At 50.4% G+C, this 26,616-nt stretch overlaps 2 protein-coding genes across 17 annotated transcripts in view; one reads left to right on the top strand and one right to left on the bottom strand.

Moving 5' to 3' along the window:
- Positions 1 to 26,616, bottom strand: part of RPL22 (ribosomal protein L22) — a 26,789-nt gene continuing 173 nt past the window's right edge. Inside the window, exons 1-4 of one of the 4 annotated variants that reach the window (XM_065530587.2) lie at positions 17,100 to 17,273; positions 14,237 to 14,341; positions 9,120 to 9,244; positions 1 to 1,813 (exon numbers count right to left, since the gene is read on the bottom strand). In XM_065530587.2, the coding sequence (XP_065386659.1) occupies positions 1,669 to 1,813; positions 9,120 to 9,244; positions 14,237 to 14,254 (288 nt within the window). In that variant the 5' untranslated portion in view covers positions 14,255 to 14,341; positions 17,100 to 17,273 and the 3' untranslated portion in view covers positions 1 to 1,668. Of the gene's footprint in view, positions 1,814 to 9,119; positions 9,245 to 14,236; positions 14,342 to 16,057; positions 16,202 to 17,099; positions 17,274 to 26,616 lie in introns of those variants that run through there. The other 3 variants (XM_015451028.4, XM_045387944.2, XM_065530590.2) reach the window with 3 other exon arrangements.
- The window catches only part of RNF207 (ring finger protein 207), a 14,721-nt gene continuing 11,698 nt past the window's right edge, over positions 23,594 to 26,616 (top strand). For 7 of the 13 annotated variants that reach the window (XR_010581567.2, XR_012426936.1, XR_012426935.1 and 4 more), the window contains exons 1-4: positions 23,594 to 23,777; positions 24,011 to 24,201; positions 24,854 to 24,986; positions 26,384 to 26,528. Coding sequence is in view for 7 of the 13 variants with exons in the window: in XM_005544935.5 (XP_005544992.3) it covers positions 24,011 to 24,201; positions 24,854 to 24,986; positions 26,384 to 26,528 (469 nt within the window). In the remaining 6 variants the exon portion in view is untranslated. Of the gene's footprint in view, positions 23,778 to 24,010; positions 24,202 to 24,853; positions 24,987 to 25,686; positions 25,783 to 26,187; positions 26,529 to 26,616 lie in introns of all 13 variants that reach the window. The other 6 variants (XR_012426948.1, XM_074021987.1, XM_074021999.1 and 3 more) reach the window with 3 other exon arrangements.

Below are 26,616 nucleotides of genomic sequence, written 5' to 3'. Positions count from 1 at the left end.
TAGTAGCCAGGTGTTAGCCACTTTAATAGAAAATGTGATCAAAACTCGATTACAAGAGTTCAAAAAGTCATAGAAAACCAGTGAGTTTCAATTTTATTACAAGTTTTCAAATGTGGGACTAGTTTTTTTTTCTTTTAACTTAAATGCTAACTTCAGCCCAGGGTTTTTTCACAACCAAACTGAAAATTACTACATGGGAACATCAATGCAACAAACAAAATTTGTAAACTCAAGCCACAAACTTAATAATCATGGTAAGGGACATTGCCAAAGAGCAACTGATGCCTCAGTGAAGTTTGAAAGAAACTCTGCTTTCTGTGAAGGCAGAGAAGAAATATGCAAGCAATTCTGCTTCAAAGAAATTTGCATAGAAATGGAAAAATGCCAGAGCCTTTAACACAAGTGAAATTGCAAAGCCTCAACACGTTCAACTCAATCCACAGAGCACCAAATGTTTAATGGGAGCCAAGGTAGGACTGAGCATTGTACTTCCAGCTATGCAACTCACAGGGCACAATTTCGGGTGTGGAAACCATCTGTAGGCAAGCTCTTTTAAAAACATGAATTTTAGACACCGTAAATTCTAAAGCAGACACTTCTGCATTACTGTTCGAATTTCAGAAGGGCACCGCAAGGCACCAGGGGCTTTCAAAGTCACTCACGGCAACAATTGCATCTTCTTTTGCCAGCTTTGGGAGCCCCGTTCACAGTTGTCTAGCCTCTGCACTGCAGCATACCCGTTTGTAGAATAACTTCTGACATTAAATCCAGTCATGGCCTAAGTGGCATGAGGCAGCTATTTCCAGGGCACCTCCCATATCCTTGGCACGAGAGGCTTCCCAGTCACTTTTCCTTGGTGTCCCCCCTTCACCAGAGCCTCCAGAGCTCTTGCCATCAGGGGCTGCCATCGCTGGGCCCCACATGGGAGACCACATCTGGAAGCACTATTCCTCCAGCTCCCTCTGCTGGAGACGGAAGTGACAGTTTGTGGCAAAGACTTGTAGAAACATTACTTACACATTCATTTCTGTACACATTTAGTTAATTCAGAACCTGGGACTTTTACAATCGATTCCCCAAACCCCTTTATGGAGAGTGACGGACTATGCAGCAACGCTGAAGGAGCACCGTTTCTCTCTCTAGGAAGAAGATGATTAACAGACATAATTGTGTGTGTCAAATTTGTAATCAAAAAATGAAAGTAAGACGAATGGCCCAGAAACCCGCATTTTATTGACACTGTCATTTTCCCACAGAGAATCTTAGAAGATGTCACGTTTTCTTTTAATGAACGAGAGGAGCCCACTTGTATCCCTGAATCATTGTTTGAGAAAAGCAACATATACAACTGACAGTCACACTTTTTAAAATCAAACAGTCACTACCTTCAGCCCACACCTCCACACCGGCATCTGCCTCCCCAATGGCTGTCAGTTCTGTAAAGTCACCCTCTCCTTCTACTCTGGTATTACCACGAGAATTGAAACTTTTAAGCAGAAAAAAAGAAGTCAAGTTACAAATAAGTGAGTGGCGAACCAAGAGAAGCCCTTTGACTATGATTTCCAATTTTCTGTTCAATCCACACTGCAGAGATACAAGGATAAACCACCATTTTGGTTCCCAAGTTTTATTCAAGAACTCATACAAAATATTCCGGATAAATGAAATTTAATCCTCATCTTCCTCCTCTTCTTCGTCCTGGTTAATCTGGAAGTAACGTAATTCGTAACTCTCTTTGCTGTTAGCAACTACGCGCAACCAGTCACGTAGATTATTCTTCTTCAAATATTTTTTGGTGAGATATTTCAAATACCTGCAGAGAAAGGACATGAGAACTCCACTAGACAGCTGGTGCTTGCATCCTAAAACATTTTAACGTTTATAAAACCCAGCACTCAGAATCATTACAATTCAGGGTGTTTTCCAAGCCTCAAAAATGGCAAATACACCCAGCCAAGGCTCTGAGAGTATCAGCCGCGTGCCATCGACATTGGCAGTAACAATGAGAGTAGACTGGGCGCAGTAGCTCAGGCCTGTAATCCCAGCGCTTTGGGAGGCCAAGGAAGGTGGATCACTTGAGGTCAGGAGTTCGAGACCAGCCTGGCCAACATGGTGAAACCCCATCTCTACAAAATTAAAAAAATTAAAAATAAAAAAATTAGCCGGGTGTGGTGGTGCACACCTGTAATCCCAGCTACTGAGGAGGCTGAGGCATGAGGATCCCGGATCCCTTGAATCCAGGAGGCAGAGGGTGCAGTGAGCTGAGATTGTACCTTGCATTCCAGCCTGGGTAACAGAGCGAGACTGCCTACAAAAAGGAAAAAAAAAAAAAGAAAGAAAAAAAAAAAAACCAGGCCAGGAGCACTGGCTCGCGCCTGTAATCACAGCACTTTGGGAGGCCAAGGCAGGCTGATCATGAGGTCAGGAAATGGAGACCATCCTGGCTAACACAGTGCAACCCCGTCTCTACTAAAAATACAAAAGATTAGCCAGACGTGAAGGTGGGCACCTGTAGTCCCAGCTACTCAGGAGGCTGAGGCAAGAGAATCACTTGAACCTGGGAGACAGAAGCAGAGGCTGCAGTGAGCCAAGATGGCGCCACTGCACTCCAGCCTGGGCGACAGAGGGAGACTGTCTCCAAAAACAAAAAAAAGAGCAGATACCAGGTGTCCATGAAAATGCAGCAAACACCTGGCCGGGCGCGGTGGCTCAAGCCTGTAATCCCAGCACTTTGGGAGGCCGAGACGGGCGGATCACAAGGTCAGGAGATCGAGACCATCCTGGCTAGCACGGTGAAACCCCATCTCTACTAAAAAATACAAAAAACTAGCCAGGCGAGGTGGCGGGCGCCTGTAGTCCCAGCTACTCGGGAGGCTGAGGCAGGAGAATGGCATAAACCTGGGAGGCGGAGCTTGCAGTGAGCTGAGATCCGGCCACTGCACTCCAGCCTGGGCGACAGAGCAAGACTCTGTCTCAAAAAAAAAAAAAAAAAAAGAAAATGCAGCAAACACCTATAAAATGGTCTTTAGGCCGGGCGCGGTGGCTCAAGCCTGTAATCCCAGCACTTTGGGAGGCCGAGACGGGCGGATCACGAGGTCAGGAGATCGAGACCATCCTGGCTAACACAGTGAAACCCCGTCTCTACTAAAAAATACAAAAAACTAGCTGGGCGAGGTAGTGGGCGCCTGTAGTCCCAGGTACTCGGGAGGCTGAGGCAGGAGAATGGCGTGAACCCAGGAGGCGGAGCTTGCAGTGAGCTGAGATCTGGCCACTGCACTCCAGCCTAGGCAAGAGAGCCAGACTCCACCTCAAAAAAAAATAAAAATAAAAATAAAAATAAATAAAATGGTCTTTAGTGACCACTGGAGAAAGATAACATGATAGAAATTTTACAGTTAAATATGCAACCTCAATACTTTTTACGGAGAAAATAGTAGGTTTCCAACGAGCTGTAAGCACTGCGCACACATCACCTTAGAGTCAAACCCCCTTCTGAGGTTGTTTGGACGATGAGGACTGCTTCTTAGGGCTGTGCGCACACTCGCTCCTGCTCACCACCAAACACACAGGGACAGAATGCCACCCTGCACTGCGCTCATGCCCAGAAAGCACCAAGCCTCTCAATCGGCCTGCCCAATCGCTGCTTTAGCCGGGTGAGAGCTAAACACTCACCACAGCAGCGGGATCGTTAGAAAACTCATTCTTTTTTTCTGAGACAGAATCTCATTCTGTGGCCCAGGCTCACTGCAACCTCTGCCTCCAGGATTCAAGCAATTCTTGTGCCTCAGTCTCCCAAGTAGCTGGGATTACAGGCGCACAACACCATGTCCAACTAATTTTTGTAATTTCAGTAGAGACAGGGGTTTTGCCATGTTGGCCAGGCTGGTCTCACCTCAGCCTCCCAAAGTGCTGGGATTACAGGTGTGAGCCACCGCGCCCGGCCGAAACACTCATTCTTTATGGAAAGGCAACAACTGGCTTTTGTGCCCAAGACCCTAACTACATAAAGATGACCTAAGGGCTGGGTGCGGTGGCTCATGCCTGTAATCCCAACACTTTGTGAGGCCAAGGTGAGAGGATCCCTTGAACCTACAAGTTCGAGATCAGCCTGGGCAACATGGCAAGACCCTGTCCCTACACAACATTTTTTTTTTTTAATTTAAAAAAAAATAATGGCCGGGCGCGGTGGCTCAAGCCTGTAATCCCAGCACTTTGGGAGGCCGAGACGGGCGGATCACGAGGTCAGGAGATCGAGACCATCCTGGCTAACACAGTGAAACCCCGTCTCTACTAAAAAATACAAAAAACTAGCCGGGCGAGGTGGCGGGCGCCTGTAGTCCCAGCTACTTGGGAGGCTGAGGCAGGAGAATGGCGTAAACCCGGGAGGTGGAGCTTGCAGTGAGCTGAGATCCGGCCACTGCACTCCAGCCTGGGTGACAGAGCGAGACTCTGTCTCAAAAAAAATAAAATAAAATAAAATAAAATAAAATAAAATAAAATAGCCGGGCGCGGTGGCTCAAGCCTGTAATCCCAGCACTTTGGGAGGCCGAGGCGGGCGGATCACAAGGTCAGGAGATCGAGACCACGATGAAACCCCGTCTCTACTAAAAATACAAAAAATTAGCCGGGCGCGGTTGTGGGCGCCTGTAGTCCCAGCTACTCGGGAGGCTGAGGCAGGAGAATGGCGTGAACCCGGGAGGCGGAGCTTGCAGTGAGCCGAGATCGCGCCACTGCACTCCAGCCTGGGCGACAGAGCGAGACTCCGTCTCAAAAAAATAAATAAATAAAATAAAATAAAATAAAATAAAAAAGATGAAGTGCACCACAATCTTGGCACCTCTCTCACCGGCTTGCTTACATGGCCCTGAGGCTATTCCGAATCTTCCCAAGCCATAAAGAGGGAATTCCACAACACACAAACCCACGGCAGAGCCAATTAATCTAACCAAGCTGTTTTTCCCACAGTGAAAGGGGACCCCTGGTGCTAACCATCTCTTCAGACCATAGCAAGGACTACATGGGATGCTCAGATAGATCCCTGGCATATTTTTTATTTTTATTTTTTTTGAGACAGAATTTCGCTCTCGTTGCCCAGGCTGGAGTGCAATGGCGCGATCTTGGCTCACCACAACCTCCGCCTCCTGGGTTCAAGCGATTCTCCTGCCTCACCCTCCCGAGTAGCTGGGATTTCAGGTGCGTGCTACCACACCCAGCTAATTTTTGTATTTTTAGTAGAGATGGGGTTTCTCCATGTTTATCAGGCTGGTCTGAAACTCCAGACCTCAGGTGATCCACCTGCCTCGGCCTCCCAAAGTGCTGGGATTGCAGGCGTGAGCCACCGTGCCCAACCTGGATCCCTGGCATATTAACAGGGACCCGGCATATTAACAGGGACCCAAATGTCATGAACCAACAGACTCACCATCTCCAAAAAAGGAGCACTGTTACAGTGCTCCACACCAACAAAGCAATCTCCACACCAACAAAGCAATCTCCACACCAACAATTGCCACACCAACAAAGCAATCTCCACACCAACAAAGCAATCACCACAAAGTGTGAAGATCTCAATTCAACTGTCCACTTTTCCCTACACAAAGATAAATCAATTTGGTCATTCCATCCAAAAAGTATACTTTTGTCAATTATTTCCACCATATTGTATTCAGATGAGGTTGTTTAATTCAAAATTTCAGGTGGTTTAAATTTTTCCTGATACAGTCGGGCATGGAGGGGTACTCGTGTAGTCCTAGCTATTTGGGAGGCTGAGGCAGGACTGTTTTGAGCCAGGAGATGAGGGCTAGAGTGAGCTATGATTGCCCCACTGCTCTCCAGCCTGGGCAACAGAGTAAGACCCTATCTAAAAAAAAGGAAAAAAAAAATCCCTAATAGAACACTGGGGGAAAAAAATCAGGTTTAAAAAACAAAAAACAAACCAAAAAAAACCCTGTACAGGCTGGGCACAGTGCCTTCACGCCTGTAATCCCAGCACTTTGGGAGGCCAAGGCAGGTGGATCACCTGAGGTCAGGAGTTCCAGACCAGCCTGGCCAACATGATGAAACCCCCCCCCCTACTTAAAATACAAAACATTAGCCGGGCGTCATGGAGGGCGCCTATAATCCCAGTTACTTGAGAGGCTGAGGCAGGAGAATTGCTTGAACCTGGGAGGCAGAGGTTTCAGTGAGCTGAGATTGCACCGTTGCACTCCAGCCTAGACAAGATCAAAACTCCTTTTCAAAATAATAAACAAATAAAAACCCCGTACAAATTCAGAAACCAAAAAAGTTCTAGATTCGGGACACCTTGAACCTTTCAGGAAAATAAACTGTTATCATCAAGAAAAGAAAGTTGAGACGGGCGGATCACGAGGTCAGGAGATCGAGACCATCCTGGCTAACATGGTGAAACCCCGTCTCCACTAAAAAATACAAAAAACTAGCCGGGCGAGGTGGCTGGCGCCTGTCGTCCCAGCTACTCGGGAGGCTGAGGCAGGAGAATGGCTAAACCCGGGAGGCGGAGCTTGCATTGAGCTGAGATCCGGCCACTGCACTCCAGCCTGGGCGACAGAGCGAGACTCCGTCTCAAAAAAAAAAAAAAAAGAAAAGAAAGCTGTGACAGATGACTAAGGCACCTTCCCTTCTCTACTGGATAAAGAAAGGAAAATTTGCGAAAATGGAAGTGACACATGCCAGGAGACACTCTCACCCTGATAAACAGGTCACAGAAAGGTAACAGAATCTTCCCCAAGGGCTCTGCTACGGCCCAGCAGACCAGACGGAGGCTTTGCACCCCCCGGAAGCCCCACTCTCACTGCTTCCCAGGCAGACTGTGAGGAATTCACTGAAGCTTCAAAGTCATTTCTTCACTGACATAGCTAAAAATAAAAGCATTAACTACAACCAATTTGTACTAACATACCTTAAAATTTCCCACAACTTGATTTAGTATGTTGTTTGTTTTTTTTTTTTTTTTTTTTTTTTTGAGACCGAGTTTTGCTCTTGTTGCCCAGGCTGGAGTGCAATGGTGCAATCTCAGCTCACCACAACCTCCGCCTCCCTGGTTCAAGCAATTCTCCTGCCTCAGCCTCCCAAGTAGCTGAGATTACAGGCATGCACCACCACGCCCAGCTAATTTTGTATTTTTAGTAGAGACGGGGTTTCTCCATGTTGGTCAGGCTGGTCTCGAACTCCCAACCTCAGGTGATCTTCCAACCTCGGCCTCCCAAAGTGCTCGGATTTAGTATGATTAAAAGCTCCTAACAGGCCACAGCCCCAGGCTAGGAGCTGAGTATAAGCATATCCAATTCTTCAGCAACTGGTAAAGTATTTTAACCTCATCCTCAAAAACCAACACATAACATTCGAGGGAACCAGCAAATTAATGCCTCCATTTTGAAATGAAAGAAAATGGGCCCCCAGGAATTAACTAGAGTGGACTAGGTCTAAATTGAGGTCTTCAGATTCCTTGTTCAGTGCCAAAGTAGCACTTACAAGGGAAGCAACTGGAATTCAAAAGGAAAGCTCTTGGCCGGGCATGGTGGTTCACCTGAGGTCAGGAGTTCAAGACCAGTCTGGCAAACACGGCGAAACCCCGTATCTACTAAAAATACAAGAATTAGGTCAGGCACGGTGGCTCATGCCTGTAATTCCAGCACTTTGGGAGGCCAAAGCAGGTGGATTACGAAGTCAGGAGTTCGAGACCAGCCTGGCCAAGATGGTGAAACCCTGTCTCTACTAAAAAACAAAAAAAATTAGCCAGGTGTGGTGGCAGGTGCCGGTAATCCCAGCTACGCAGGAGGCAGAGGCAAGAGAATTGCCTGAACCTGGGAGCCGGAGGTTGCAGTGAGCTGAGATCGCGCCATTGCACTCCAGCCTGGGCGACAGTGAGACTGTCTCAAAAAAAAGGAAATACAAGAATTAGCCGGGTGTGGGGCAGGTGCGGTGGCTCATGCCTATAATCCCTGCACTTTGGGAGGCCAAGGCAGGCAAATCACCTGAGGTTAAGAGTTCCAGACCAGCCTGGCCAACACGGCGAAACCCTGTCGCTACTAAAAATACAAAAAATTAACTGGGCATGGTGGCACACGCCTGCAATTCCAAAAACTCGGGAGGCTGAGGCAGGAGAATCGCTTGAACCCGGGAGGCAGAGGTTGCAGTGAGCCAAGATGGCGCCATTGCACTCCAACCTGGGCAACAGAGCAAGCCTCGATTTCAAAAACAAAAGGTAAGTTCTTATTGTGATCTGGAAACAGGAAGCAATTTTTTTTTTTTGAAATAGGGTCTCACTCTGTCACCCAAGCTGACCTGCAGTGGCACAATCACAGCTCATTACAACCCTGACCTCCTGGACTCAAGCCATCCTCCCACTTCAGCCCCCCAAGTGGCTGGACTACAGGCACATGTCACCATGCCCAGCTAATTTTAACTCTTGTAGAGACGGAGGTCTCACTATGTTGCCCAGGCTGGTCTCAAACTCCTGGGCTCAAGCAATCATCCTGTATCAGCCTCCCAAAGTGCTGGGATTACAAGCATAAGCCACTGTGCCCAGCCAAGAATATTTTTGAGAAAACAGTCTTGTAAGCAAGTCTGAGTACCTTACTGTTTAAAATAATTTAGCCTGGCCGGGCATGGTGGCTCAGGCCTGTAATCCCAGCACTTTGGGAGGCCAAGGTAGGTGGATCACTTGAGGGGAGGAGTTTGAGAGCAGCCTGGCCAACATGGTGAAACCCCAGTCTCTACTAAAAATACAAAAATTAGCTGGGCGTGGTGGCAGGTGCCTGTAATCTCAGCTACTCAGGAGGCTGAGGCAGGACAACTGCTTGAACCCAGGTGGCAGAGGTTGCAGTGAAACGAGATCGCGCCGCTGCACAACAGCCTGGGCAACGGAGTGAGACTCCAGCACACAAAAAAAAAAAAACTTTAGCCTGTGAAAGACAAAATCAAAAGTTGACTATTGTTAACGACCATAATAGCATTCATCCACTGCCTCCTGCACTGGGCATAGTTCCAGAAATTAACAGATGCAAGCCAATCACTCTGCGGGTGCCCCCACTCCCGTGCAGGGAAAAGGCGGGCTGAGCACTGGGTACACGCAGGCCACACACACTTCCCTCCCGTACCTTTTGGAGAAAGGCACCTCAGATGTCACGGTGATCTTGCTCTTGCTCCTTTCGATGGTCACCACCCCTCCACCAAGGTTCCCAGCTTTTCCGTTCACTTTGATCCTTTCTTGCAAAAACTGCTCCTGTAGAAATCATTAAATTGACCAATGAAGTGACAGGTTCATCTGTCTTAACAGAATATTTTATTTTTTTGTCTCCCAACACTGAACTAACATCGTTTCTTGTTTTGGTTTTGGAGACAGTCTCACTCTGTCGCCCAGGCAGGAATGCAGCCGCCCAATCACAGCTCACTCCACTCTCAATCTCCCAGGCTCAAGTCTCCACCTCCCAGACTCAAGTGATCCTCCCACCTCAGCCTCTCGAAGTGCTAGGATTACAGGCATGAGCTATCCCACCTGGCCCCAGCTAATGTTATAATCTTTTTTTTTTTTTGAGATGGAGGTTAGCTCTAGTTGCCCAAGCTGGAGTGCAATGACACAATCTCGGCTCATGGCAACCTCCGCCTCCCGGGCTCAAGCAATCCTCCTGCTCAGCCTCCTGAGTAGTTGGGATTACAGGCATTTGCCACCACGCCCAGCTAATTTTGTATTTTTTTTTTTTTTTTTTTTTTTTTGAGACGGAGTCTTGCTCTGTCACCCAGGCTGGAGTGCAGTGGCCGGATCTCAGCTCACTGCAAGCTCCTCCTCTCGGGTTCACGCCATTCTCCTGCCTCAGCCTCCCGAGTAGCTGGGACTACAGGCACCCGCCACCTCGCCCGGCTAGTTTTTTGTATTTTTTAGTAGAGATGGGGTTTCACCGTATTAGCCAGGATGGTCTCGATCTCCTGACCTCATGATCCACCCGTCTCGGCCTCCCAAAGTGCTGGGATTACAGGCTTGAGCCACCGCGCCCGGCCTAATTTTGTATTTTTAGTAGAGACTGGGTTTCTCCATGTTGGTCACGCTGGTCTCAAACTCCCAACTTCAGGTGATCCGTCCACCTCTGCCTCCCAAAGTGCTGGGATTACAAGCGTGAGCCACTGCGCCTGGCTTCTTTTTTTTTTAAGAGAAGGGGTCTCTTTATGATGCCCAGGTTGGTCTCAAACTCCTGGGCTCGAGCGATCCTTCCACCACGGTCTCCCAAAGCGTTGGGATTACAGTGTGAGCCACCACGCCTGGCCCTAATATCTGTTTCTTAAATGTTCAGTCTTTTTAAAAAATGGTAACAAATCCCGTTTACATACATACTATGAGACGACATCCCACTGTAAACATATTTGACTTCTTCCACACAAGGTCAACTATGCCTCTCCATGAAAGGCTTAGTGGGCAACACAAGAGTAGACAGGAAACCCAAGGCCAAATTTTTATGAGATAAGCCTGTAATCCCAGCACTTTGGGAGGCTGAGGTGGGTGGATCACCTGAGCTCAGGAATTTGAGACCAGGCTAGGCAACATGGCAAAACCCTATCTCCACAAAAAATACAAATATTAGCCAGGTGTGGTGGCATGCACCTGTAGTCCCAGCTACTCAGGAGGCTGAGGCAGGAGGATTGCTTGAGCCCAGGAGGCGGAGGTTGCCATGAGCCGAGATCACGCCACTGCACTCCAGCCTGGGGGACAGTGAGACCCTGTCTCAAAAAATACATAAATAAAACAAACTTTTACAAGGTACATGCAACCAAAGCTAAAAGCAACTTCTGAATCTAAGGCGTATAAAACACTGTTCACAGCACTATCAGAAAATAAGCCTTCAACCTAGTAGAAAGAGCAAAGACATGGTGACCGAAACAATTCTAGACCTGGTCCAGGGCCATGTGTGGTACAGCAGAAGCAGCAGTCACTCAGGAGCCTGAGACATTCTCTGCAAACTCCCGTGTGGGCCCCAGCAAGACTTTCACCTCCTTGTTGTGCTTCAGAAAGCTTTGCCCAAAAAGGACCTTTTTAGTTGTTTTCTTGCTATTGCAATGACATGAAGTCCCTTTCAGCTCAAAATTCCTATAATTTTCTATTTAAAAACTCCAGTACAAAGTATGTTAACTGGCTGGGTGCAGTAGCTCATGCCTGTAAACCCGGCACGTTGGGAAGCCAAGGCAGGAAGATCGCTTGAGCCCTCAAGTTCAAGACAAGCCTGGGCAACTTAGTTGGAAGATCCTTTTTCTATAAAAGAATTTAAAAATTAGCTCAGTATGGTGGTGCATGCCTGTGGTCCCAGCTATTCCAGAGGCTGAGGTGGAAGGATCACTTGGGCCTATGAGGTTGAGGCTGCAGTGAGCCAGGATCATGCTACTGCCCTCCAGCCTGGACAACAGACCCTTTCTCAAAAAATAAAAATTTGGGATGCCGAGGTGGGCGGATCACGAGGTCAGGAGATCGACACCATCCTGGCTAACACTGTGAAACCCCATCTCTACTAAAAATACAGAAAATTAGCCGGGCATGGCGGTGGGCGCCAGTAGTCCCAGCTACTCGGGAGGCTGAGGCAGGAGAAGGGTGTGAACCCAGGAGGCGGAGCTTGCAGTGAGTCGAGATCGCGCCACTGCATTCCAGCCTGGGCAACAGAGCGAGACTCAAAATAAATAAATCTCAAAATAAATAAATAAATAAATAAATAAATAAATAAAATCTCAAAATAAGTCTCAAAATAAATAAAGTCTCAAAATAAATAAATAAATAAAAATTTGGGGCTGGGCGCAGTGGTTCACGCCTGTAATCCTAGCACTTTGGGAGGCCAAGGCAGGCAGATCACAAGGTCAGGAGATCGAGATCATCCTGGCTAATACAGTGAAACTCCATCTCTACTAAAAACACAAAAAATTAGCCGGGCATGGTGACAGATGCCTGTAGTCCCAGCTACTCGGGAGGCTGAGGCAGGAGAATAGTGTGAACCCGAGAGGCAGAGCTTGCAGTGAGCCAAGATCACGCCACTGCACTCCAGCCTGGGTGACAAATAGCAAGACTCCTTCAAAAAAAAAAAAAAAAAAAAAATGTGGCTGGGCACAGCGGTTCATGCTTGTAATCCAAACACTTTGAGAGGCCGAGGTAGGCAAATCACCTGAGGTCAGGAGTTCGAGACCAGCCTGGCCAACATGGCAAAGCGCCATCTCTACCACAAAAATACACAAATTAGTTGGGCATGGTGGCGCACGCCTGTAATCCCAGCTACTCGGGAGGCTGGGAAAGAGAATCACTTAACCCTGGGAGGTGGAAGTTGCAGTGAGTCAAGATCACACCACCGCACTCCAGCCCGGGCAACAGAGTGAGATTCCGTCTCAAAAATAAATAAATAAAAATAAAATAAAATGGCCAGGCGCGGTGGCTCACGCCTGTAATCCCAGCACTTTGGGAGGCCAAAGCGGGTCGATCACCTAAAGTCGGGGGTTCGAGACTAGCCTGACCAACATGGAGAAACCCCATCTCTACTAATACAAAAATTAGCCAGGCGTGGTGGCAGGCGCCTGTAATCCCAGCTACTCGGGAGGCTGAGACACCAGAATGGCTTGAACCCGGGAAACGGAGACTGCAGTGAGCCGAGATTACGCCATTGCACTCCAGCCTGGGCAACAAGAGCAAAACTTGGTATCAAAAAATAAATCAAATAAATAAAATAAACAGTATACGTTAACCAGAGATGGGGCACAGAGTGATTAGGTCAGAAATCTTGAATTCTGCATCTCAAGATTCATAAATGACTTAAGTTTTCTATCCTAAGGAGGCTTCCAGAAGGAAAGACAATCACACAAACAGATGAGTGGGCTGAGGGAATGGCTCAGAGGAAGGCAGGAATAATGCCAGAACAGGGCCACCATGTGAATACCAAACTGGAAGACACCAAAGTTGAGAAAGAGGAGGCCACAGAGAAAAGCCAGAAGTCACTGGATAGAGAAAGAACTAAGGAAATAAGGGATTTCTTGAAGGACACAGATACAAACAACATCTACATAAAGGCAATAAACTAAGAGATTACCCAAATTCCATTCTGGATAATTCGTGACCATAATTATTTTGTGTTTAAAAATTATTTTTGTTGTAATGATACTGATCCTGGCAATAGTTCAACCGTCTGGAGAATTTAGAGCGAATGCAAATTTAGGAGACTTCTGCACACAAATCTGAATCTCCCAAACATGGCTATTAGAGGAAAAAGAATAAAATGTCAAAACCAAACTGCTGAGTCAAATGTGGCAGAGGGATTACTTAATATTTCTAGATTGCAATAAGATAGAGGAATATTGGGGAATGGGCTAAACACAGGGGCAAAAAATCAGCACAGAGCAAGATGTGAGGGAAAAAACAAAAAAAGCTCCAATTACAATTTAGCAAGCAGGATACTTTAAATACCAAAGCTCAGATGCTTCATATCAGAGAAAGCTTCGGGAACTGCTGCCACCTGTCCAAAGCTCCACATCTAAGCAGTGAGACCCAGGACAGAGGCAGCCCACAGTTAGGATCAGGGTCCCTCACTTATGCTTAAACACACCAAAGAGCAAAGGGGATGCCATGGACCCGATGAAATTTGTCTGTTTCTCAGTAACTTTTTTTTTTGTCTTTGAGAAGGAGTCTCGCACTATCTCCCGAGATGGAGTGCAATGGTGCTCTCCACCTCCCATATTCACGCAATTCTCCTACAGGAGCCTCCCGAGTAGCTGGGATTACAGGTGCACACCACCACACCCAGCTAATTTTTTGTATCTTTAGTAGAGACGGGGTTTCACTATGTTGGCCAGACTGCTCTCGAACTCCTGACCTCATGATCTGCCCGCCTCGGCCTCCCAAAGTGTTGGGATTATAGGCGTGAGCCACCACGCCTGGCCTGTTTCTTGGTAACTTTTAAGTAAAATCATTTGTGGAAACTAAAGGAGAAAAACAAGATAGTCCTCCAACACCTCTGTGCTAGAGTCCTTCTTGCTTATTCTAAGTCCATCTCCTTTCACTCCTCACAACTGTTGCACACACAAGAGGAAGCAAGACTTGGAAACAAACAAGTAATCTGCCCACATTCCCAGGGTGAAATGATACAGCCAGACCTGTGAAGCTGCCTATAAGCCTGAAAACAGAAATGTACCCCAGTAGGTTTTCTCAACACTATCTCAAAATGTTTGTCACCACCTGAGTGGCAGTAAGGATGTAACTTACAAAATTGGCAGCATCCATGATTCCATCTTCTACAGGGTGGGTGCAATCAAGAGTGAACTTCAGAACCTGCTTCTTTTTTTTGCCCCCCTTCGCCACAAGTTTTTTCTAAGAAAACACACAAATGATAACAGAGATGAAGATTCAACCAGTCAGAAAAACGAGATTAACAGAACCAGAAATGTCGTAGGTATAAAAGTCCATACAAATACAAAACTCATGGAGCTGTGCTCCCTTTGCAAGAGGGCCAAGAGGCATCACTGCCTGAGTGCCAGAGGTGTAATGAGGGCAGATGCTGCTCTACAAGTTTGGGGCCTGGGGTCATGCGCTTTTGAAGGGAAAATCATTCTAGCACTCTTGACCCACTCAAACTTTCCAGTCTCCCCAATCTGTACAGGCATGAAGGTCTCTTACTTTATGAACCACAATGAAATGAACATTTCCTTTTATTTGCCCGAACATTCCCAGATACAATTTCAAAAAATACTATTTTATTTTTTTCCAGAATTAGAGTACAGGCATACAAAATGCCTTGCATACCCACAATTTTCATGTGAAATCAATCCTTCTCCTACATGTTCAGAGTACGGTCCTGATACATCTTAGTTCATCTCCCTTCATCCTGTCTCATCCACCTTTTCATGAAGGGAGTTGCAAAGTATTCTAGCTGCCTGTCCACTCCAGCTCGGACAAGGTTAAGGCTAAAACCTAGAATCTTATTACAACACTACCGTCAAGAACTTCTGACATTTTGATGCATTTAGTCTATGCATTAGTACTTCCAAACCACCCGGCAAAGCACATCCTACAAGGTTCCAGTTTCTTCACTTATGAAGAGGCTTGTGTTAATCTCATCCCTCTACAAACTTGACACCATTAACGCACTTGTGCATCGTACCAACCTGTACTTTCACGTTTAAAAGCTTTGCAGAACTAAATAGACCTTTCCAAGAACACATCTTACCTTCCTTCCTTTATGTTTAAAAGAACTTCATCTAAAACTTGTGTTAACTGGATCAACTTTTCAAACATTTGGCCACTACAAAAATCACTGATTTATTTTTTTACGTCTCTTCCCAGTAACAATCTAAGAGGGATGCTTTAAGATCTATTCCGAACATACACAATCAATCAAGAGACCTACCCACAATGGGCTTGATACTTTTCCATCAAGGTTTTAAACCAAAATGCATTTAAAAGCCCAACCAGACAGAAAGAGCAGAAGAACCGGAAATGTTAACCAGGGAGTCCCAACAAAAGAGAAAAAGTAGGATCTTGGGACATAGAACATGGAAAAACAACTTTCTCAAATAACCTAGGAGGGCGCCGCACAGCCCAGTCCCAGCCTAGCTACAGGAGAATGGAATGAGAGCCTTCGCCCTACACCACCCGTAGCACCCGTTCGAGTCTGTGCAGTGCGCCCTGATAAACTAATTTCCTCTGGGGACTCTAAAAAGCTCCTCAAATCCGGGCCTCCTCTCCGAAAGCAGGCCGACCAAGCCGCCCTTCCGCGGATTCGTCCCTGAGTCTTGGCCGTGCACTTCCGAATGCGCGGCTCCCCAGGGTAGCAGGTCCCGTTCTTCTTCCTCGCCCTCCACCCAGGTAATCAGGCCCCGGGCCGGGGTCCAAGAACCAGTGGCCGGCCCAGCCCGCAGTCTCCAGGCTCCAGCTCCCCGCTGGCCCCTAGCTGGGGCCCGAGCCCGAGCCCCGGCCTCCGAAACCTCCCGGATCTCCCTCACGGGCCTCGGGCCGCGGCCTCCTCCGCCTACAACGTGCTGGGATCGGCAGGGGCTCTGGCCCGCTCCGGTCGACCTGCCAGCCCACCCCAGCAGGACGCTGCAGGGCGCCGTCCCCAGCAAGCCTGGGTAGATGCCGGGCTCGGCGAGGCCCACGTGCCTCCCCTGGAGCCGAGGCCTCACGCGGAGCCATACTAACCACTGGAGCCATGGCCGCAGCGGAGTTAGAAAGGGAGGTGAGCGAACTACGCAGACGCAAAGAGCCCGCAGCGCGCAAGGCACGCAGGGTCCAGGCCGCACTAATCGCTTTACCACGCCCCTCGTCCGCCACCATTTCTCTTGGTTATGTACGATAGGGGAGCGATTGGTTTTCCCTGAATGCAAAACGCGTCCTCTCCCAGGCCTGGAGGGTTTCGGGGGAAGGAAGGAGGCCGGGCGGGCTGTCCCACTGCGAATGATCGTAGGGGGGAAGCCAGACTGGACGAGCCCAAAAACAAATAAAGGGATTGGCTTTACTTTTTGAAAGTCTTGGGAAGAAAAAAGAAATAAGGAAATTCACTATACTGTAAATTACCAGCTAGTGGGATGGGAATCGAATCTACTAACTTGAGGAAGTGGGGAAATTCCTTCTGGCCACAGGGAAATTTCGTTCAGAGGTCCCAATGCCAGACCACCATGGCTTCCTCCTACTTAAAAAGCCCCAGTTTGGAAGTTCATGCCTAGGGGCTGTCTCTCAGCGCCTGTCCTTCTTGCTGCCGCCAAGCCGCCCACCCGCTGATCACCACCCCCTAGTTTCCTAGCCCAAGCCTTCTAGTTTCCCATCCCAAACCAATATGTAGTTGAGGACCACCGGGAGATCTGGAAAATGCAGATTCCAATTCCAGCGGTCTCAGTGGCCTGAAATTCTGCATTTCTCACAAGCTCTCAGACGACGCTGATGCTGTGAGTCCATGGACCGCATGTGGAGAAGCAAAGGTCCTCATCCCCAGGCCCGCAGGTCCCTTGAACTGGGCTACTTTGCACCCACTCACCCCCTGCGTCCTCATGGAATTATATTCCAGGATCCTGAATTGTCAATCACTCAGTGGCACACACTCTCCACTCTCTTTACCTGGCTTCAGTGTACTCACCTAGCAAAAGTCCAGTCACTGGAGGAGACACTGTGCTGATGGGTCTAGCTTTCAACTCAGGCCTCTGGGGCCGGTTGACCAAGCTCCAAAGCCACGTGTTGTTTTTGGCTCTACAATGCCCAGGCTGGGCCCCTGCAAACACTTCTGCTTTCCAGCTGATCCTGGTTTGGCTCTATCAATAGGGGGCTTTGCTTCCTGCTTGTTCCTATCCTGTCTGGTGTCACCCACTCTTGCTTCTTGATCCTGGAGGTGGCAGTTGAAACATTTGGAAGCAGCAGTGGAATCCAGTCTGCACTTATTCCAACATGTGCAGAATCAGCCTTGTTTTCTTCTCCTCAGAGACACCAGCCCTAGCGAAGCAGCACCCTCTCCTCAGATGTCTGGTTTCACCTCCCCGTCCCCCTCCTCAGGCATCTACATTTTACTAATACCACCCTACGAGGGGCAGCTACTTCCTGCAGTTGCTACTGTTGGTATTATACCCCGTCAGTTACCTAAACACATCTTTATACCTAGGTAACAATCCTTTATATTAAATTATCTCAGTTAAAAACTATTGTTGTCTTTTGACTGGACCCTGGCTGATAATGGACCCTAAGCAAGCCCTCAGGGCTACTGACAATCCTAAATCTCTCCCCCAAGGGATTATTTCCCTTTTTTTGTTGTTGTTTTGTGTTTTTTGTTTTTTGTTTTGTTTTGTTTTTGAGACGGAGTCTCGCTCTGTCGCCCAGGCTGGAGTGCAGTGATGTGATCATAGCTTACTGCAGCCTCAAACTCCTGGGATCCTCCCACCTTGGCCTCCCAAAGTGCTGGGATTACAGGCATAAGCCACTGCACCTGGCCCAAAAGACTATTTCACACCTCAGTCATAATGTCAGCCCTTCCTTCCTAAACCTCCCTCTCAGCAGTTGACTTTTATTGTTCTTTCCTTTTTCTTTCTTTTTTTTTTTGAGACGGAGTCTTGCTCTGTCGCCCAGGCTGGAGTGCAGTGGCTGGATCTCAGCTCACTGCAAGCTCCGCCTCCCGGGTTTATGCCATTCTCCTGCCTCAGCATCCCGAGTAGCTGGGACTATAGGTGCCTGCCACCTCGCCTGGCTAGTTTTTTTATTTTTTTTAGTAGAGACAGGGTTTCACCGTGTTAGCCAGGATGGTGTCGATCTCCTGACCTCGTGATCCGCCTGTCTCGGCCTCCCAAAGTGCTGGGATTACAGGCGTGAGCCACCGCGACCAGCCCTTTTTTTTTTTTTTTTTTTTTTGAAACAGGCTCACTCTGTTGTCCAGGCTGGAGTGCAGTGGTGTGAACATGGCTCACTGAAACCTTGACATCCTAGGCTCCAGCTATCCCACCTCAGCCTCCTGAGTAGCTGGGACCACAGGTATGCACCACCACGCCCAGCTGCATGTTTCATTTTCTTTGTTTTGTTTTATTTTGTTTTGTTTTGTAGAGAGTTGGTGTCTCACTATGGCTATGTTGCCCAGGCTGATCTAGAACTCCTGGGCTAAAGCAATCCTCCTGCCTCAGCTTCCCAAAGCGCTAGGATTACAGGTGGGAGCCATCACAGCCTCCTTTCATCCTTATCTACTCTTGATCTTTAGACAAGACCCATGCTCTTCCCTTTAAATATGACTCCCTATGCCAATGTGTGCAGCCTCTAGCCCTCCCTGGACTCCCCACAAGTGCAGCCAGTGGCATCCTTGGCATCTCTAGACTAGTGTCCCATAGATCACCCTCACCCCCATGAGCCCATTCTCACCTCTTCACCCTCACCCCCACCTCCCCACACTCCAACCCTCATCCCTCACCCCACACTCCCTGCCCTGCCCCCACCTCTCCAGCCTCACCCCCATCCTCCATCCTCACTCCCATCCCATGTTGAGTCCCACTCCCCACCCTGAGCTCTTTCATCTGCAACCACATTGATCTTCTAGTCTCTAAATGTCTTCCCATTTCTGGGGCTTTGCACTTGTTCTTGCCTCTGCTTGGAACTTTTCCCAGCTTTTCTTTTTTTGTTTGTTTTTCTTTTCAGACAGGGTCTTACTCTGTCACCTAAGGTGGGACTGCAGAGGTGCAGTGACAGCTCACTGCAGCCTCAACCGCCTGGCTCAAGCGATCCTTCCACCTCAGCCTCTCAAGTAGCTGGGACTACAAGCGGGAGCCACCATGCCCAGCTAAGTTTTAGTATTTTTTATAGATAGGGGGAGTCTTGCTATGTTGCCCAAGTTGGTCTCGAACTCCTGGGCTCAAGAGATTCACCCACGCTGGCCTCCCAAAGTGCTAGGATTACGGGTGTGAGCCACTATGCCCAGCCTTCCCGGTTTTCTTAATTTCTTTTCCTCTGGGGGGTCTGAAGCTCAGTTCCCCCTCTCTGTTCGTGGTTACCTAGTGTGGTCCTCAGCTCAAGCCCCTCCCAGCTGCCCTCCATCGTATCATCCTTATTTATTTATTTAATTTTTTAGGTGGAATCTCGCTCTGTCACCCAGGCAGGAGTGCAGTGGTGCCATCTCGATTCTCCTGCCTCAGCCTCGCAAGAGTAGCTGGGATTACAGGCATGCACCGCTACACCCAGCTTTTTTGTTTGTTTGTTTGTTTGTTTGTTTGTTTGTTTTTTGACACAGAGGTCTCATTCTCACTTAGGCTGGAGTGCAATGGCGCGATCTTGGCTCACTGCAACCTCCACCTGCCAGGTTCAAGTAATTCTCCTGCCTCAGCCTCCCGAATAGCTGGGACTCCAGGTGCGTGCCACCACACCTGGCTAATTTTTTGTATTTTTAGTAGAGACAGGGTTTCACCATGCTAGCCAGGCTGGTCTCGAACTCCTGATCTCGTGATCCACCTGCCTCGGTCTCCTAAAGTGCTGGGATAACAGGCATGAGCCACCGCGCCTGGCTAATTTTTGTATGTTTAGTAGGGATGGGGTTTCACCATGTTGGCCAGGCTGGTCTCGAACTCCTGACCTCAGGGTGATCCACCCACCTCGGGCTCCCAAAGCTGGAATTACAGGTATGAGCCACGGCACCCGGCCTATCATCCTTATGATTTTCTTCCAAGCATTTAATGCAGCCTGTCATTATTTGTTTATTTGTGTACTTGATTAACCTTGGCTGGTGTATTCCCTTCTACGTGCCCATGGTAGATGCTCCATAAATACTAGTTGAACAGATACAGACATGAATGAATGGATGAACGAAGCACTCAACTCCTACTGGGAAACTAATGCATCATAAGAGTGTTGTCCAGATTAAATGAGTTAATATAAATTAAATAGCTTAGGCCAGGCACAGTGGCTCACGCCTGTAATCCCAGCACTTTGGGAGGCCAAGGCAGGCAGAGTGCTTGAACCCAGGAGTTGGAGACCAGCCTGGGCAACAAGGCAAAACCCCCAATGTGTGCAGCACATTGTACTTTTTATTTTTCTACTAAAAATACAGAAAAAAAATAAAATAAATAAAGGGCTGGGTTCAGAGGCAGCTGGATCACGAGGTCAGGAGATGGAGAACATCCCGGCTAACACGGTGAAACCCCGTTTCTACTAAAAATACCAACAAAATTAGCCGGGCGTAGTGGCAGGCGCCTCTAGTCCCAGCTACTCGGGAGGCTGAGCCAGGAGAATGACATGAACCTGGGAGGCAGAGCTTGCAGTGAGCCCGAGATCGCGCCACTGCACTCCAGCCTGGGCGACAGAGCGAGACTCTGTCTCAAAACAAAAAAAGAAGTTAGGCCGGGCGCGGTGGCTCAAGCCTGTAATCCCAGCACTTTGGGAGGCTGAGACGGGCGGATCACAAGGTCAGGAGATCGAGACCATCCTGGCTAACATGGTGAAACCCCGTCTCTACTAAAAATACAAAAAACTAGCCGGGCGAGGTGGCGGGCGCCTGTAGTCCCAGCTACTCGGGAGGCTGAGGCAGGAGAATGGTGTAAACCCGGGAGGCGGAGCTTGCAGTGAGCTGAGATCCGGCCACTGCACTCCAGCCTGGGTGACAGAGCGAGACTCCGTCTCAAAAAAAAAAAAAAAAAAAAAAGAAGTTAAACAGCTTAGACTAGAATATTGGCCCATATCTCCCCACCCTCCCTCCCCTTGCCCAAAAAAAAAAAAAAAGAGGCTGGGCGCAGTGGCTCATGCCTGTAATCCCAGCATTTTGGGAGGCCAAGGCGGGCAGGTCACCTGAGGTCGGGAGTTCGAGACCAGCCTGACCAACATGGAGAAACCCTGTCTCTCCTAAAAATACAAAATTAGCTGGGTATGGTGGCGAATGCCTGTAATCTCAGCTACTCCGGAGGCTGAGGCAGGAGAATTGCTTGAACCCGGGAGGCGGAAGTTTTGGTGAGCTGAGATGGCACCATTACACTCCAGCCTGGGCAACAAGAGCAAAACTCCATCTCAAAAAAAAAAAAAAAAAAAAAAAGAATCTTGGCCCAGAAACATTAGCCATTGCTACTATTGTCATTATGATTTGGTCCATAAATAGAACCAGGGCTAGGGACAGTCCTCAAAAGAACAACTAGTTTCTCTCTAGAATTCACTTCCTTCTTCTAGCAAACTCCTACTCCTACGCATCCTTCAAAACCCAGCTCAAGGCAAGGCAAGGCGGCTCACGTCTGTAATCCCAGCAACTTTGGAAGGCCAAGGCAGGCAGAGTGCTTGAGCCCAGGAGTTGGAGACCAGCCTGGGCAACACGGCAAAATCCCCAATGTGTGCAGCACATTGTACTTTTTATTTTTCTACTAAAAATACAAAAAAAAAAAAAAAAAAAGGCTGGGTTCAGTGGCTCACACCTGTAATCCTAGCACTTTGGGAGGCCAAGGTGGGCGGATCACCTGAGGTCAGGAGTTCAAGAGCAGCCTGGCCAACATGGTGAAACCCCATCTCTACTAAAAATACAAAAAAATTACCTGGGCCTGGTGGCATGCAGCTGCAATCCCAGCTACTCGGGAGGCTAAGGCAGGAGAATCACTTGAACCCGGGAGGCGGAGGTTGCAGTGAGCCGAGATCATGCCACTGCACTCCAGCCTGGGCAACAAGAGCAAAACTCCGTCTCTAAGAAAAAGAAAAAAAACAAAATTGGCCGGGCGTGGTGGTGCACGGCTGTAGTCCCAGCTACTTGGGAGGCTGAGGTGGAAGGAAGCCGAGGCTGCAGTGAGATATGATCGCGCCACTGCGCTCCAGCCTGGGCGACAGCGTGAGATCCTGTCTTAAACAAAACAAAACGAAAACAGCTCAAATAGCTCCGAGTTTTTTCTAAGCCTTTATTGAGCACTACTGTGGGTCAGGCTCTGGGTTTGACTTTGTAATTGCAAGAGGGGCAGAAACGGGCTGCTCTTAGGACACTCAGGATAACACAGACAGGAAGCGAGGGCGTGCTGGAGAAAACGCTGGGATCAACACGTATCTGCCAGGCCCAGACGGCAGAGGGGGCACTGCTGGAAAGGCCGGGAGCCTCCCCTCTCAACCTCCCACCCAAACCCATCCCTCTTTTGGGAACTTGGCAGGCAATGAGGATGGGGCCTTAATTAAGTGGACGCCCAGTATGTGTATTTCACGGGCATTATTCCACTGGGGCCTCGCCCATTATCAGGACACCAGTTCTATTTTAACCCAGCGCTGAGGCCCTGAGAGGTCTGTAACATGGCCGAGAGCTCACAACCAGCGAAAGGCAGGGCTAGGATTCCAGGGCGTCTCACTCCGCCTCCCAAGCGCTGGTGGAGGGGCGTCCGCTGCTCTCTGGCGCCCGCAATTGGCCGCCGAGGAAATGCGGCTGCGATGACCTGTTCAGACCCAAATCGGATGGAAGAGCAGGGAATAGCGGCGGTGGGGGTGGGGTCTGGACTTTTTTTTTTTTTTTTTTTTTTTTGAGACAGAGTCTCGCTCTGTCGCCCAGGCTGGAGTGCAGTGGCGGGATCTCCGCTCACTGCAACCTCCACCTCCCGGGTTCAATCAGTTCTGTCTCAGCCTCCCAAAGGGACTGCAGGCGGGCGCCACCACGCCTGGCTAATTTTTGTATTTTTAGTAGAGAAGGGGTTTCGCCACGTTGGCCAGGCTGGTCTCGATCTCCTGACCTTAAGCGATCTGCCCGCCTCAGCCTCCCAAAGTGCCGGAATTACAGACGCGAGCCACCGCGTCCGCCCTACACCCTTGAAGACCCCGCAGCCAAGGTCCTCTGGCCCTGCTCTGCGCGGCGCTCTGGTCTTGGGGCTCGGGACTCTGTTATCCCGGGCAGGGGCCAGTCCGACCCTTTCACCCTTGCCTGGCACCGTCCCTGGAGCCTTGGCGTCCTAGCTTCTCCTCCCTGCGGGCTGGGGATGGAGTAGCCGGGCCGGAACCAGAGCGCAAAGCAGATGGCGAGCGCCGAGGTCGGTTCGGCCCCGCTGCGCCGTAAGGCAGCAGCCACCCTGGGGAAGGTGGATGCCGGAAGGGGCGTCTCCTGCGGGTCACCCAGAGGACAGCCGGCGGGGAATTCCGAGGGTGGGAGTGAGGAGAGGTAGGAGAGGCCAGGGCAGAGCGAGGCCCCGCGTAGGATAGGAACCATCGCCCGGTGCGAGCCTGACCTTCCAGGGCCGGCAACTCCTCGGCAGAGCGACAGCGCGGGGTCTCAGAGCGCGGCTCGGAGCCGCACTAGGAGCGCTGGACCGTGGGGGAGAAGCTCGGAGGGCGGGTAGCTCCCAGTAAAGCGGCCTAGCGGGTAGGTACAGGGCCCCTCCCCTCGCTAGTCCTCACTGCCCGTTCTCCCTGCGCCGGGGCGCTCCAGGCCCCAGCCCTAACCCGGGCCCTAGAGGCTCCCCACTCCATGACCTCTGGACGCCCCGTCGGGTCCAGACGCAACAGGGAGGGCGCGGGCGACCGGGCAGAGGGGCCGCGGGAGTTCAAGCGGGGCTCCGTGCGCGCCCCAGCCGCCCGCCTGTGCTGTCCCTGCAGATGTCGGGAGCTATCTTCGGGCCCCTGGAGGGCCCGAGCTCCCTGGACGCCCCGAGCGTCCACCCGCTGGTGTGCCCGCTGTGCCACGTGCAGTACGAGCGCCCCTGTCTTCTGGACTGCTTCCACGACTTCTGCGCCGGCTGCCTGCGTGGCCGCGCGACTGAAGGCCGCCTCACCTGCCCATTGTGCCAGTAAGTGTCCCAAAGTTCCCAAAGACCCCCCAGACCCCATCCCCGCAGCCCAAGGTTGGCTCTGCCCGAGCTGGGACCCAGGTGCCAGGAGAGTAAGGCTCCAAACTTCAGGCAGAACGACTGGGAGATGCTGCACCCAGTCCTTAGCTCTCCTGGCCAGAAGTTGCAGGCTTCAGCCCATTTTATAGATCAGCTTAACTGAGGCCTGGAGATTGCAGTTACTGGCCCAAGACCTCCCATCAAAAGTTAGGGGGTAGGGGTGGGGCTCCAGCACTGGTCAAGACACTGCCAGTAACTCGCTTTGGGTCTTAGAAGTCTTAGGTCCACAAAACACAGTTACAGTTATGTGGACTCAAGGAACCCAGGAGTGGCTCTAATTTGCCCAATGTTGTGAGAGGATGCCAAGGGGCAGCTTCTGCTTTTGATACTAGGGGCACCAACCCCACTGTCTGCAGGAGTGCCCAGGACTGGGCAAGGGTAGGGACCAGGGCAGGGTGAGCACTGGCTGTGATATTTATAGCAAACCCCAGAGCTGTGGTGCACCCCACCTCCCAACACAGCTATTTGTAGCTCCAGCCTGGAATGTGAGGGGCGGGGGTGGGGAGCCTTGGGGAAGGGGTGTCAGAATCTCAGGGCCTGGGCTTCTCTGCAGACACCAGACGGTGGTGAAGGGTCCTAGCGGGCTCCCACCGGTGGACCGGCTGCTGCAGTTCCTGGTGGACAGCTCGGGGGATGGCGTGGAGGCGGTGCGCTGTGCCAACTGTGACCTGGAGTGCAGCGAGCAGGCAGGGGCGGCGGGGCGGGCGGGTGAGGAGTAGAGGGTACCAGATTACACAGTCCCCAATGCTTGCACATGCACCCAGCATATCTTCAGAGGATGACCTGGCGGTGGATTCTCCAGCACCTCCCTAGGGCATGTTGGCCCCGAATGTGAACCCCTTTATGCCAGTGGGGAGACTGAGGTCCAGAACAAGGGACTTGAGCCAGTGCCCAGACAGTGGCAGGAGCTAAGGCCGTTCGATCTGGGGAGAACTCACTGATCCCCAATTCAGGGTGGAGTTGTGGACCTGCACAGGAAGGGCAGTCCAGTTTGCAGGCCTGGGCCGACCCTGAAGGGCCTCTGCTACCCAAGTGGCATAGAAGCAGCTACAGCCCAGGGGAGATGGGGACAGCATGCTGTTCCCTCTGGGCTGTAAAGGGCACGGGGGACTCTGGCCTGTGGAGACCAGAAAATGTATTGGGAATCCCAGGAGGACGGCCTGACCAGGGCAAAAGCTCCAGCCTTCAGGGCAAGTGCTGAGAAATGTGTGACCCAGAGGTACAGAGAGGATTAGCAAGAGGTAGGGACTGCAGGTAGGACCTGTTATGTCAACCATTGCATGTGCCCATACCAGGGCTGCAAGCCAAGCCCTGGACTCCAGCCCTGGGTCTGGCTTGGGGAGGAGAACCTTAAAGCTCTCACTGCTCTTCCCCTCCCCCGCCCAGGTGTGACTCCAGACTGCCAGGGTGTTCACCACCTTTTGGCCACTATTGAGTGTGCCAAGAGGGCCGTGAGAGGCCTTCACACCCCTTTTGTTGCAGGTAAAAAAATATATATATATATATGTTGTTTTTTTTTTTTTTTTTGAGACGGAGTCTTGCTTTATTGCCCAGGCTTGAGTGCAGTGGCGCCAACTTGACTCACTGCAACCTCCACCTCCCGGGTTCAAGTGATTCTTCTGCCTCAGCCTCCTGAGGAGCTGGGACTTCAGGCACCCGCCACCATGCCCGGCTAATTTTTGTATTTTTATTAGAGACAGACTTTTGCCACGTTGGCCAGGCTGATCTCCAGCTCCTGACCTCAGGTGATCCGCCCGCCTCGGCCTCCCAAATTGTTGGGATTACAGGCGTGAGCCACCACACCCCGCCTCGGTGAAATGTTTTATAAAGGCAGTTTCTGCCCTCTCTTCCTGTCCCCCACCCCACTCCACGGACCTACTTAATCAGCCTCTGAGCCGCAGTGCCCTCATCTGTAAACCGGGTATATCAGAACGCCAAGTGCCTAGATTACAGGAAAGAGCTGCGTTTAGCCGCGCACTCCGCCACGGCTGGGACAAACACGCGCAATGACACCCGGCGGCTGCGGTTTCCGCGCCGGCCGCGGTCGGGCTCTGGCGCTCCTGAGCCCGCGCTCGGTCCGCAGGACGTGGAGACCACGTACTTCTGCAACACGTGCGGACAGCCCCTGTGCGCGCGCTGCCGCGATGAGACGCACCGAGCACGCATGTTCGCGCGCCACGACATCGTGGCCCTGGGTCAGCGAAGCCGCGACGTGCCCCAGAAGTGCAGTGAGTGAGGTTTGCGGGACCGGGGACCTGGGGGTGGGAACAGGGCGGGCACTGCCCGGAGCCCTCACCACCGCCCGCTGCCCCCGCA

This window comes from Macaca fascicularis, chromosome 1, assembly GCF_037993035.2.
Source record: "Macaca fascicularis isolate 582-1 chromosome 1, T2T-MFA8v1.1".
In the NCBI taxonomy this organism is placed as follows: Eukaryota; Metazoa; Chordata; class Mammalia; order Primates; family Cercopithecidae; genus Macaca; species Macaca fascicularis.
Note: the sequence above shows the minus strand (reverse complement) of the source record. Positions and strands in the feature narration are given on the sequence as shown.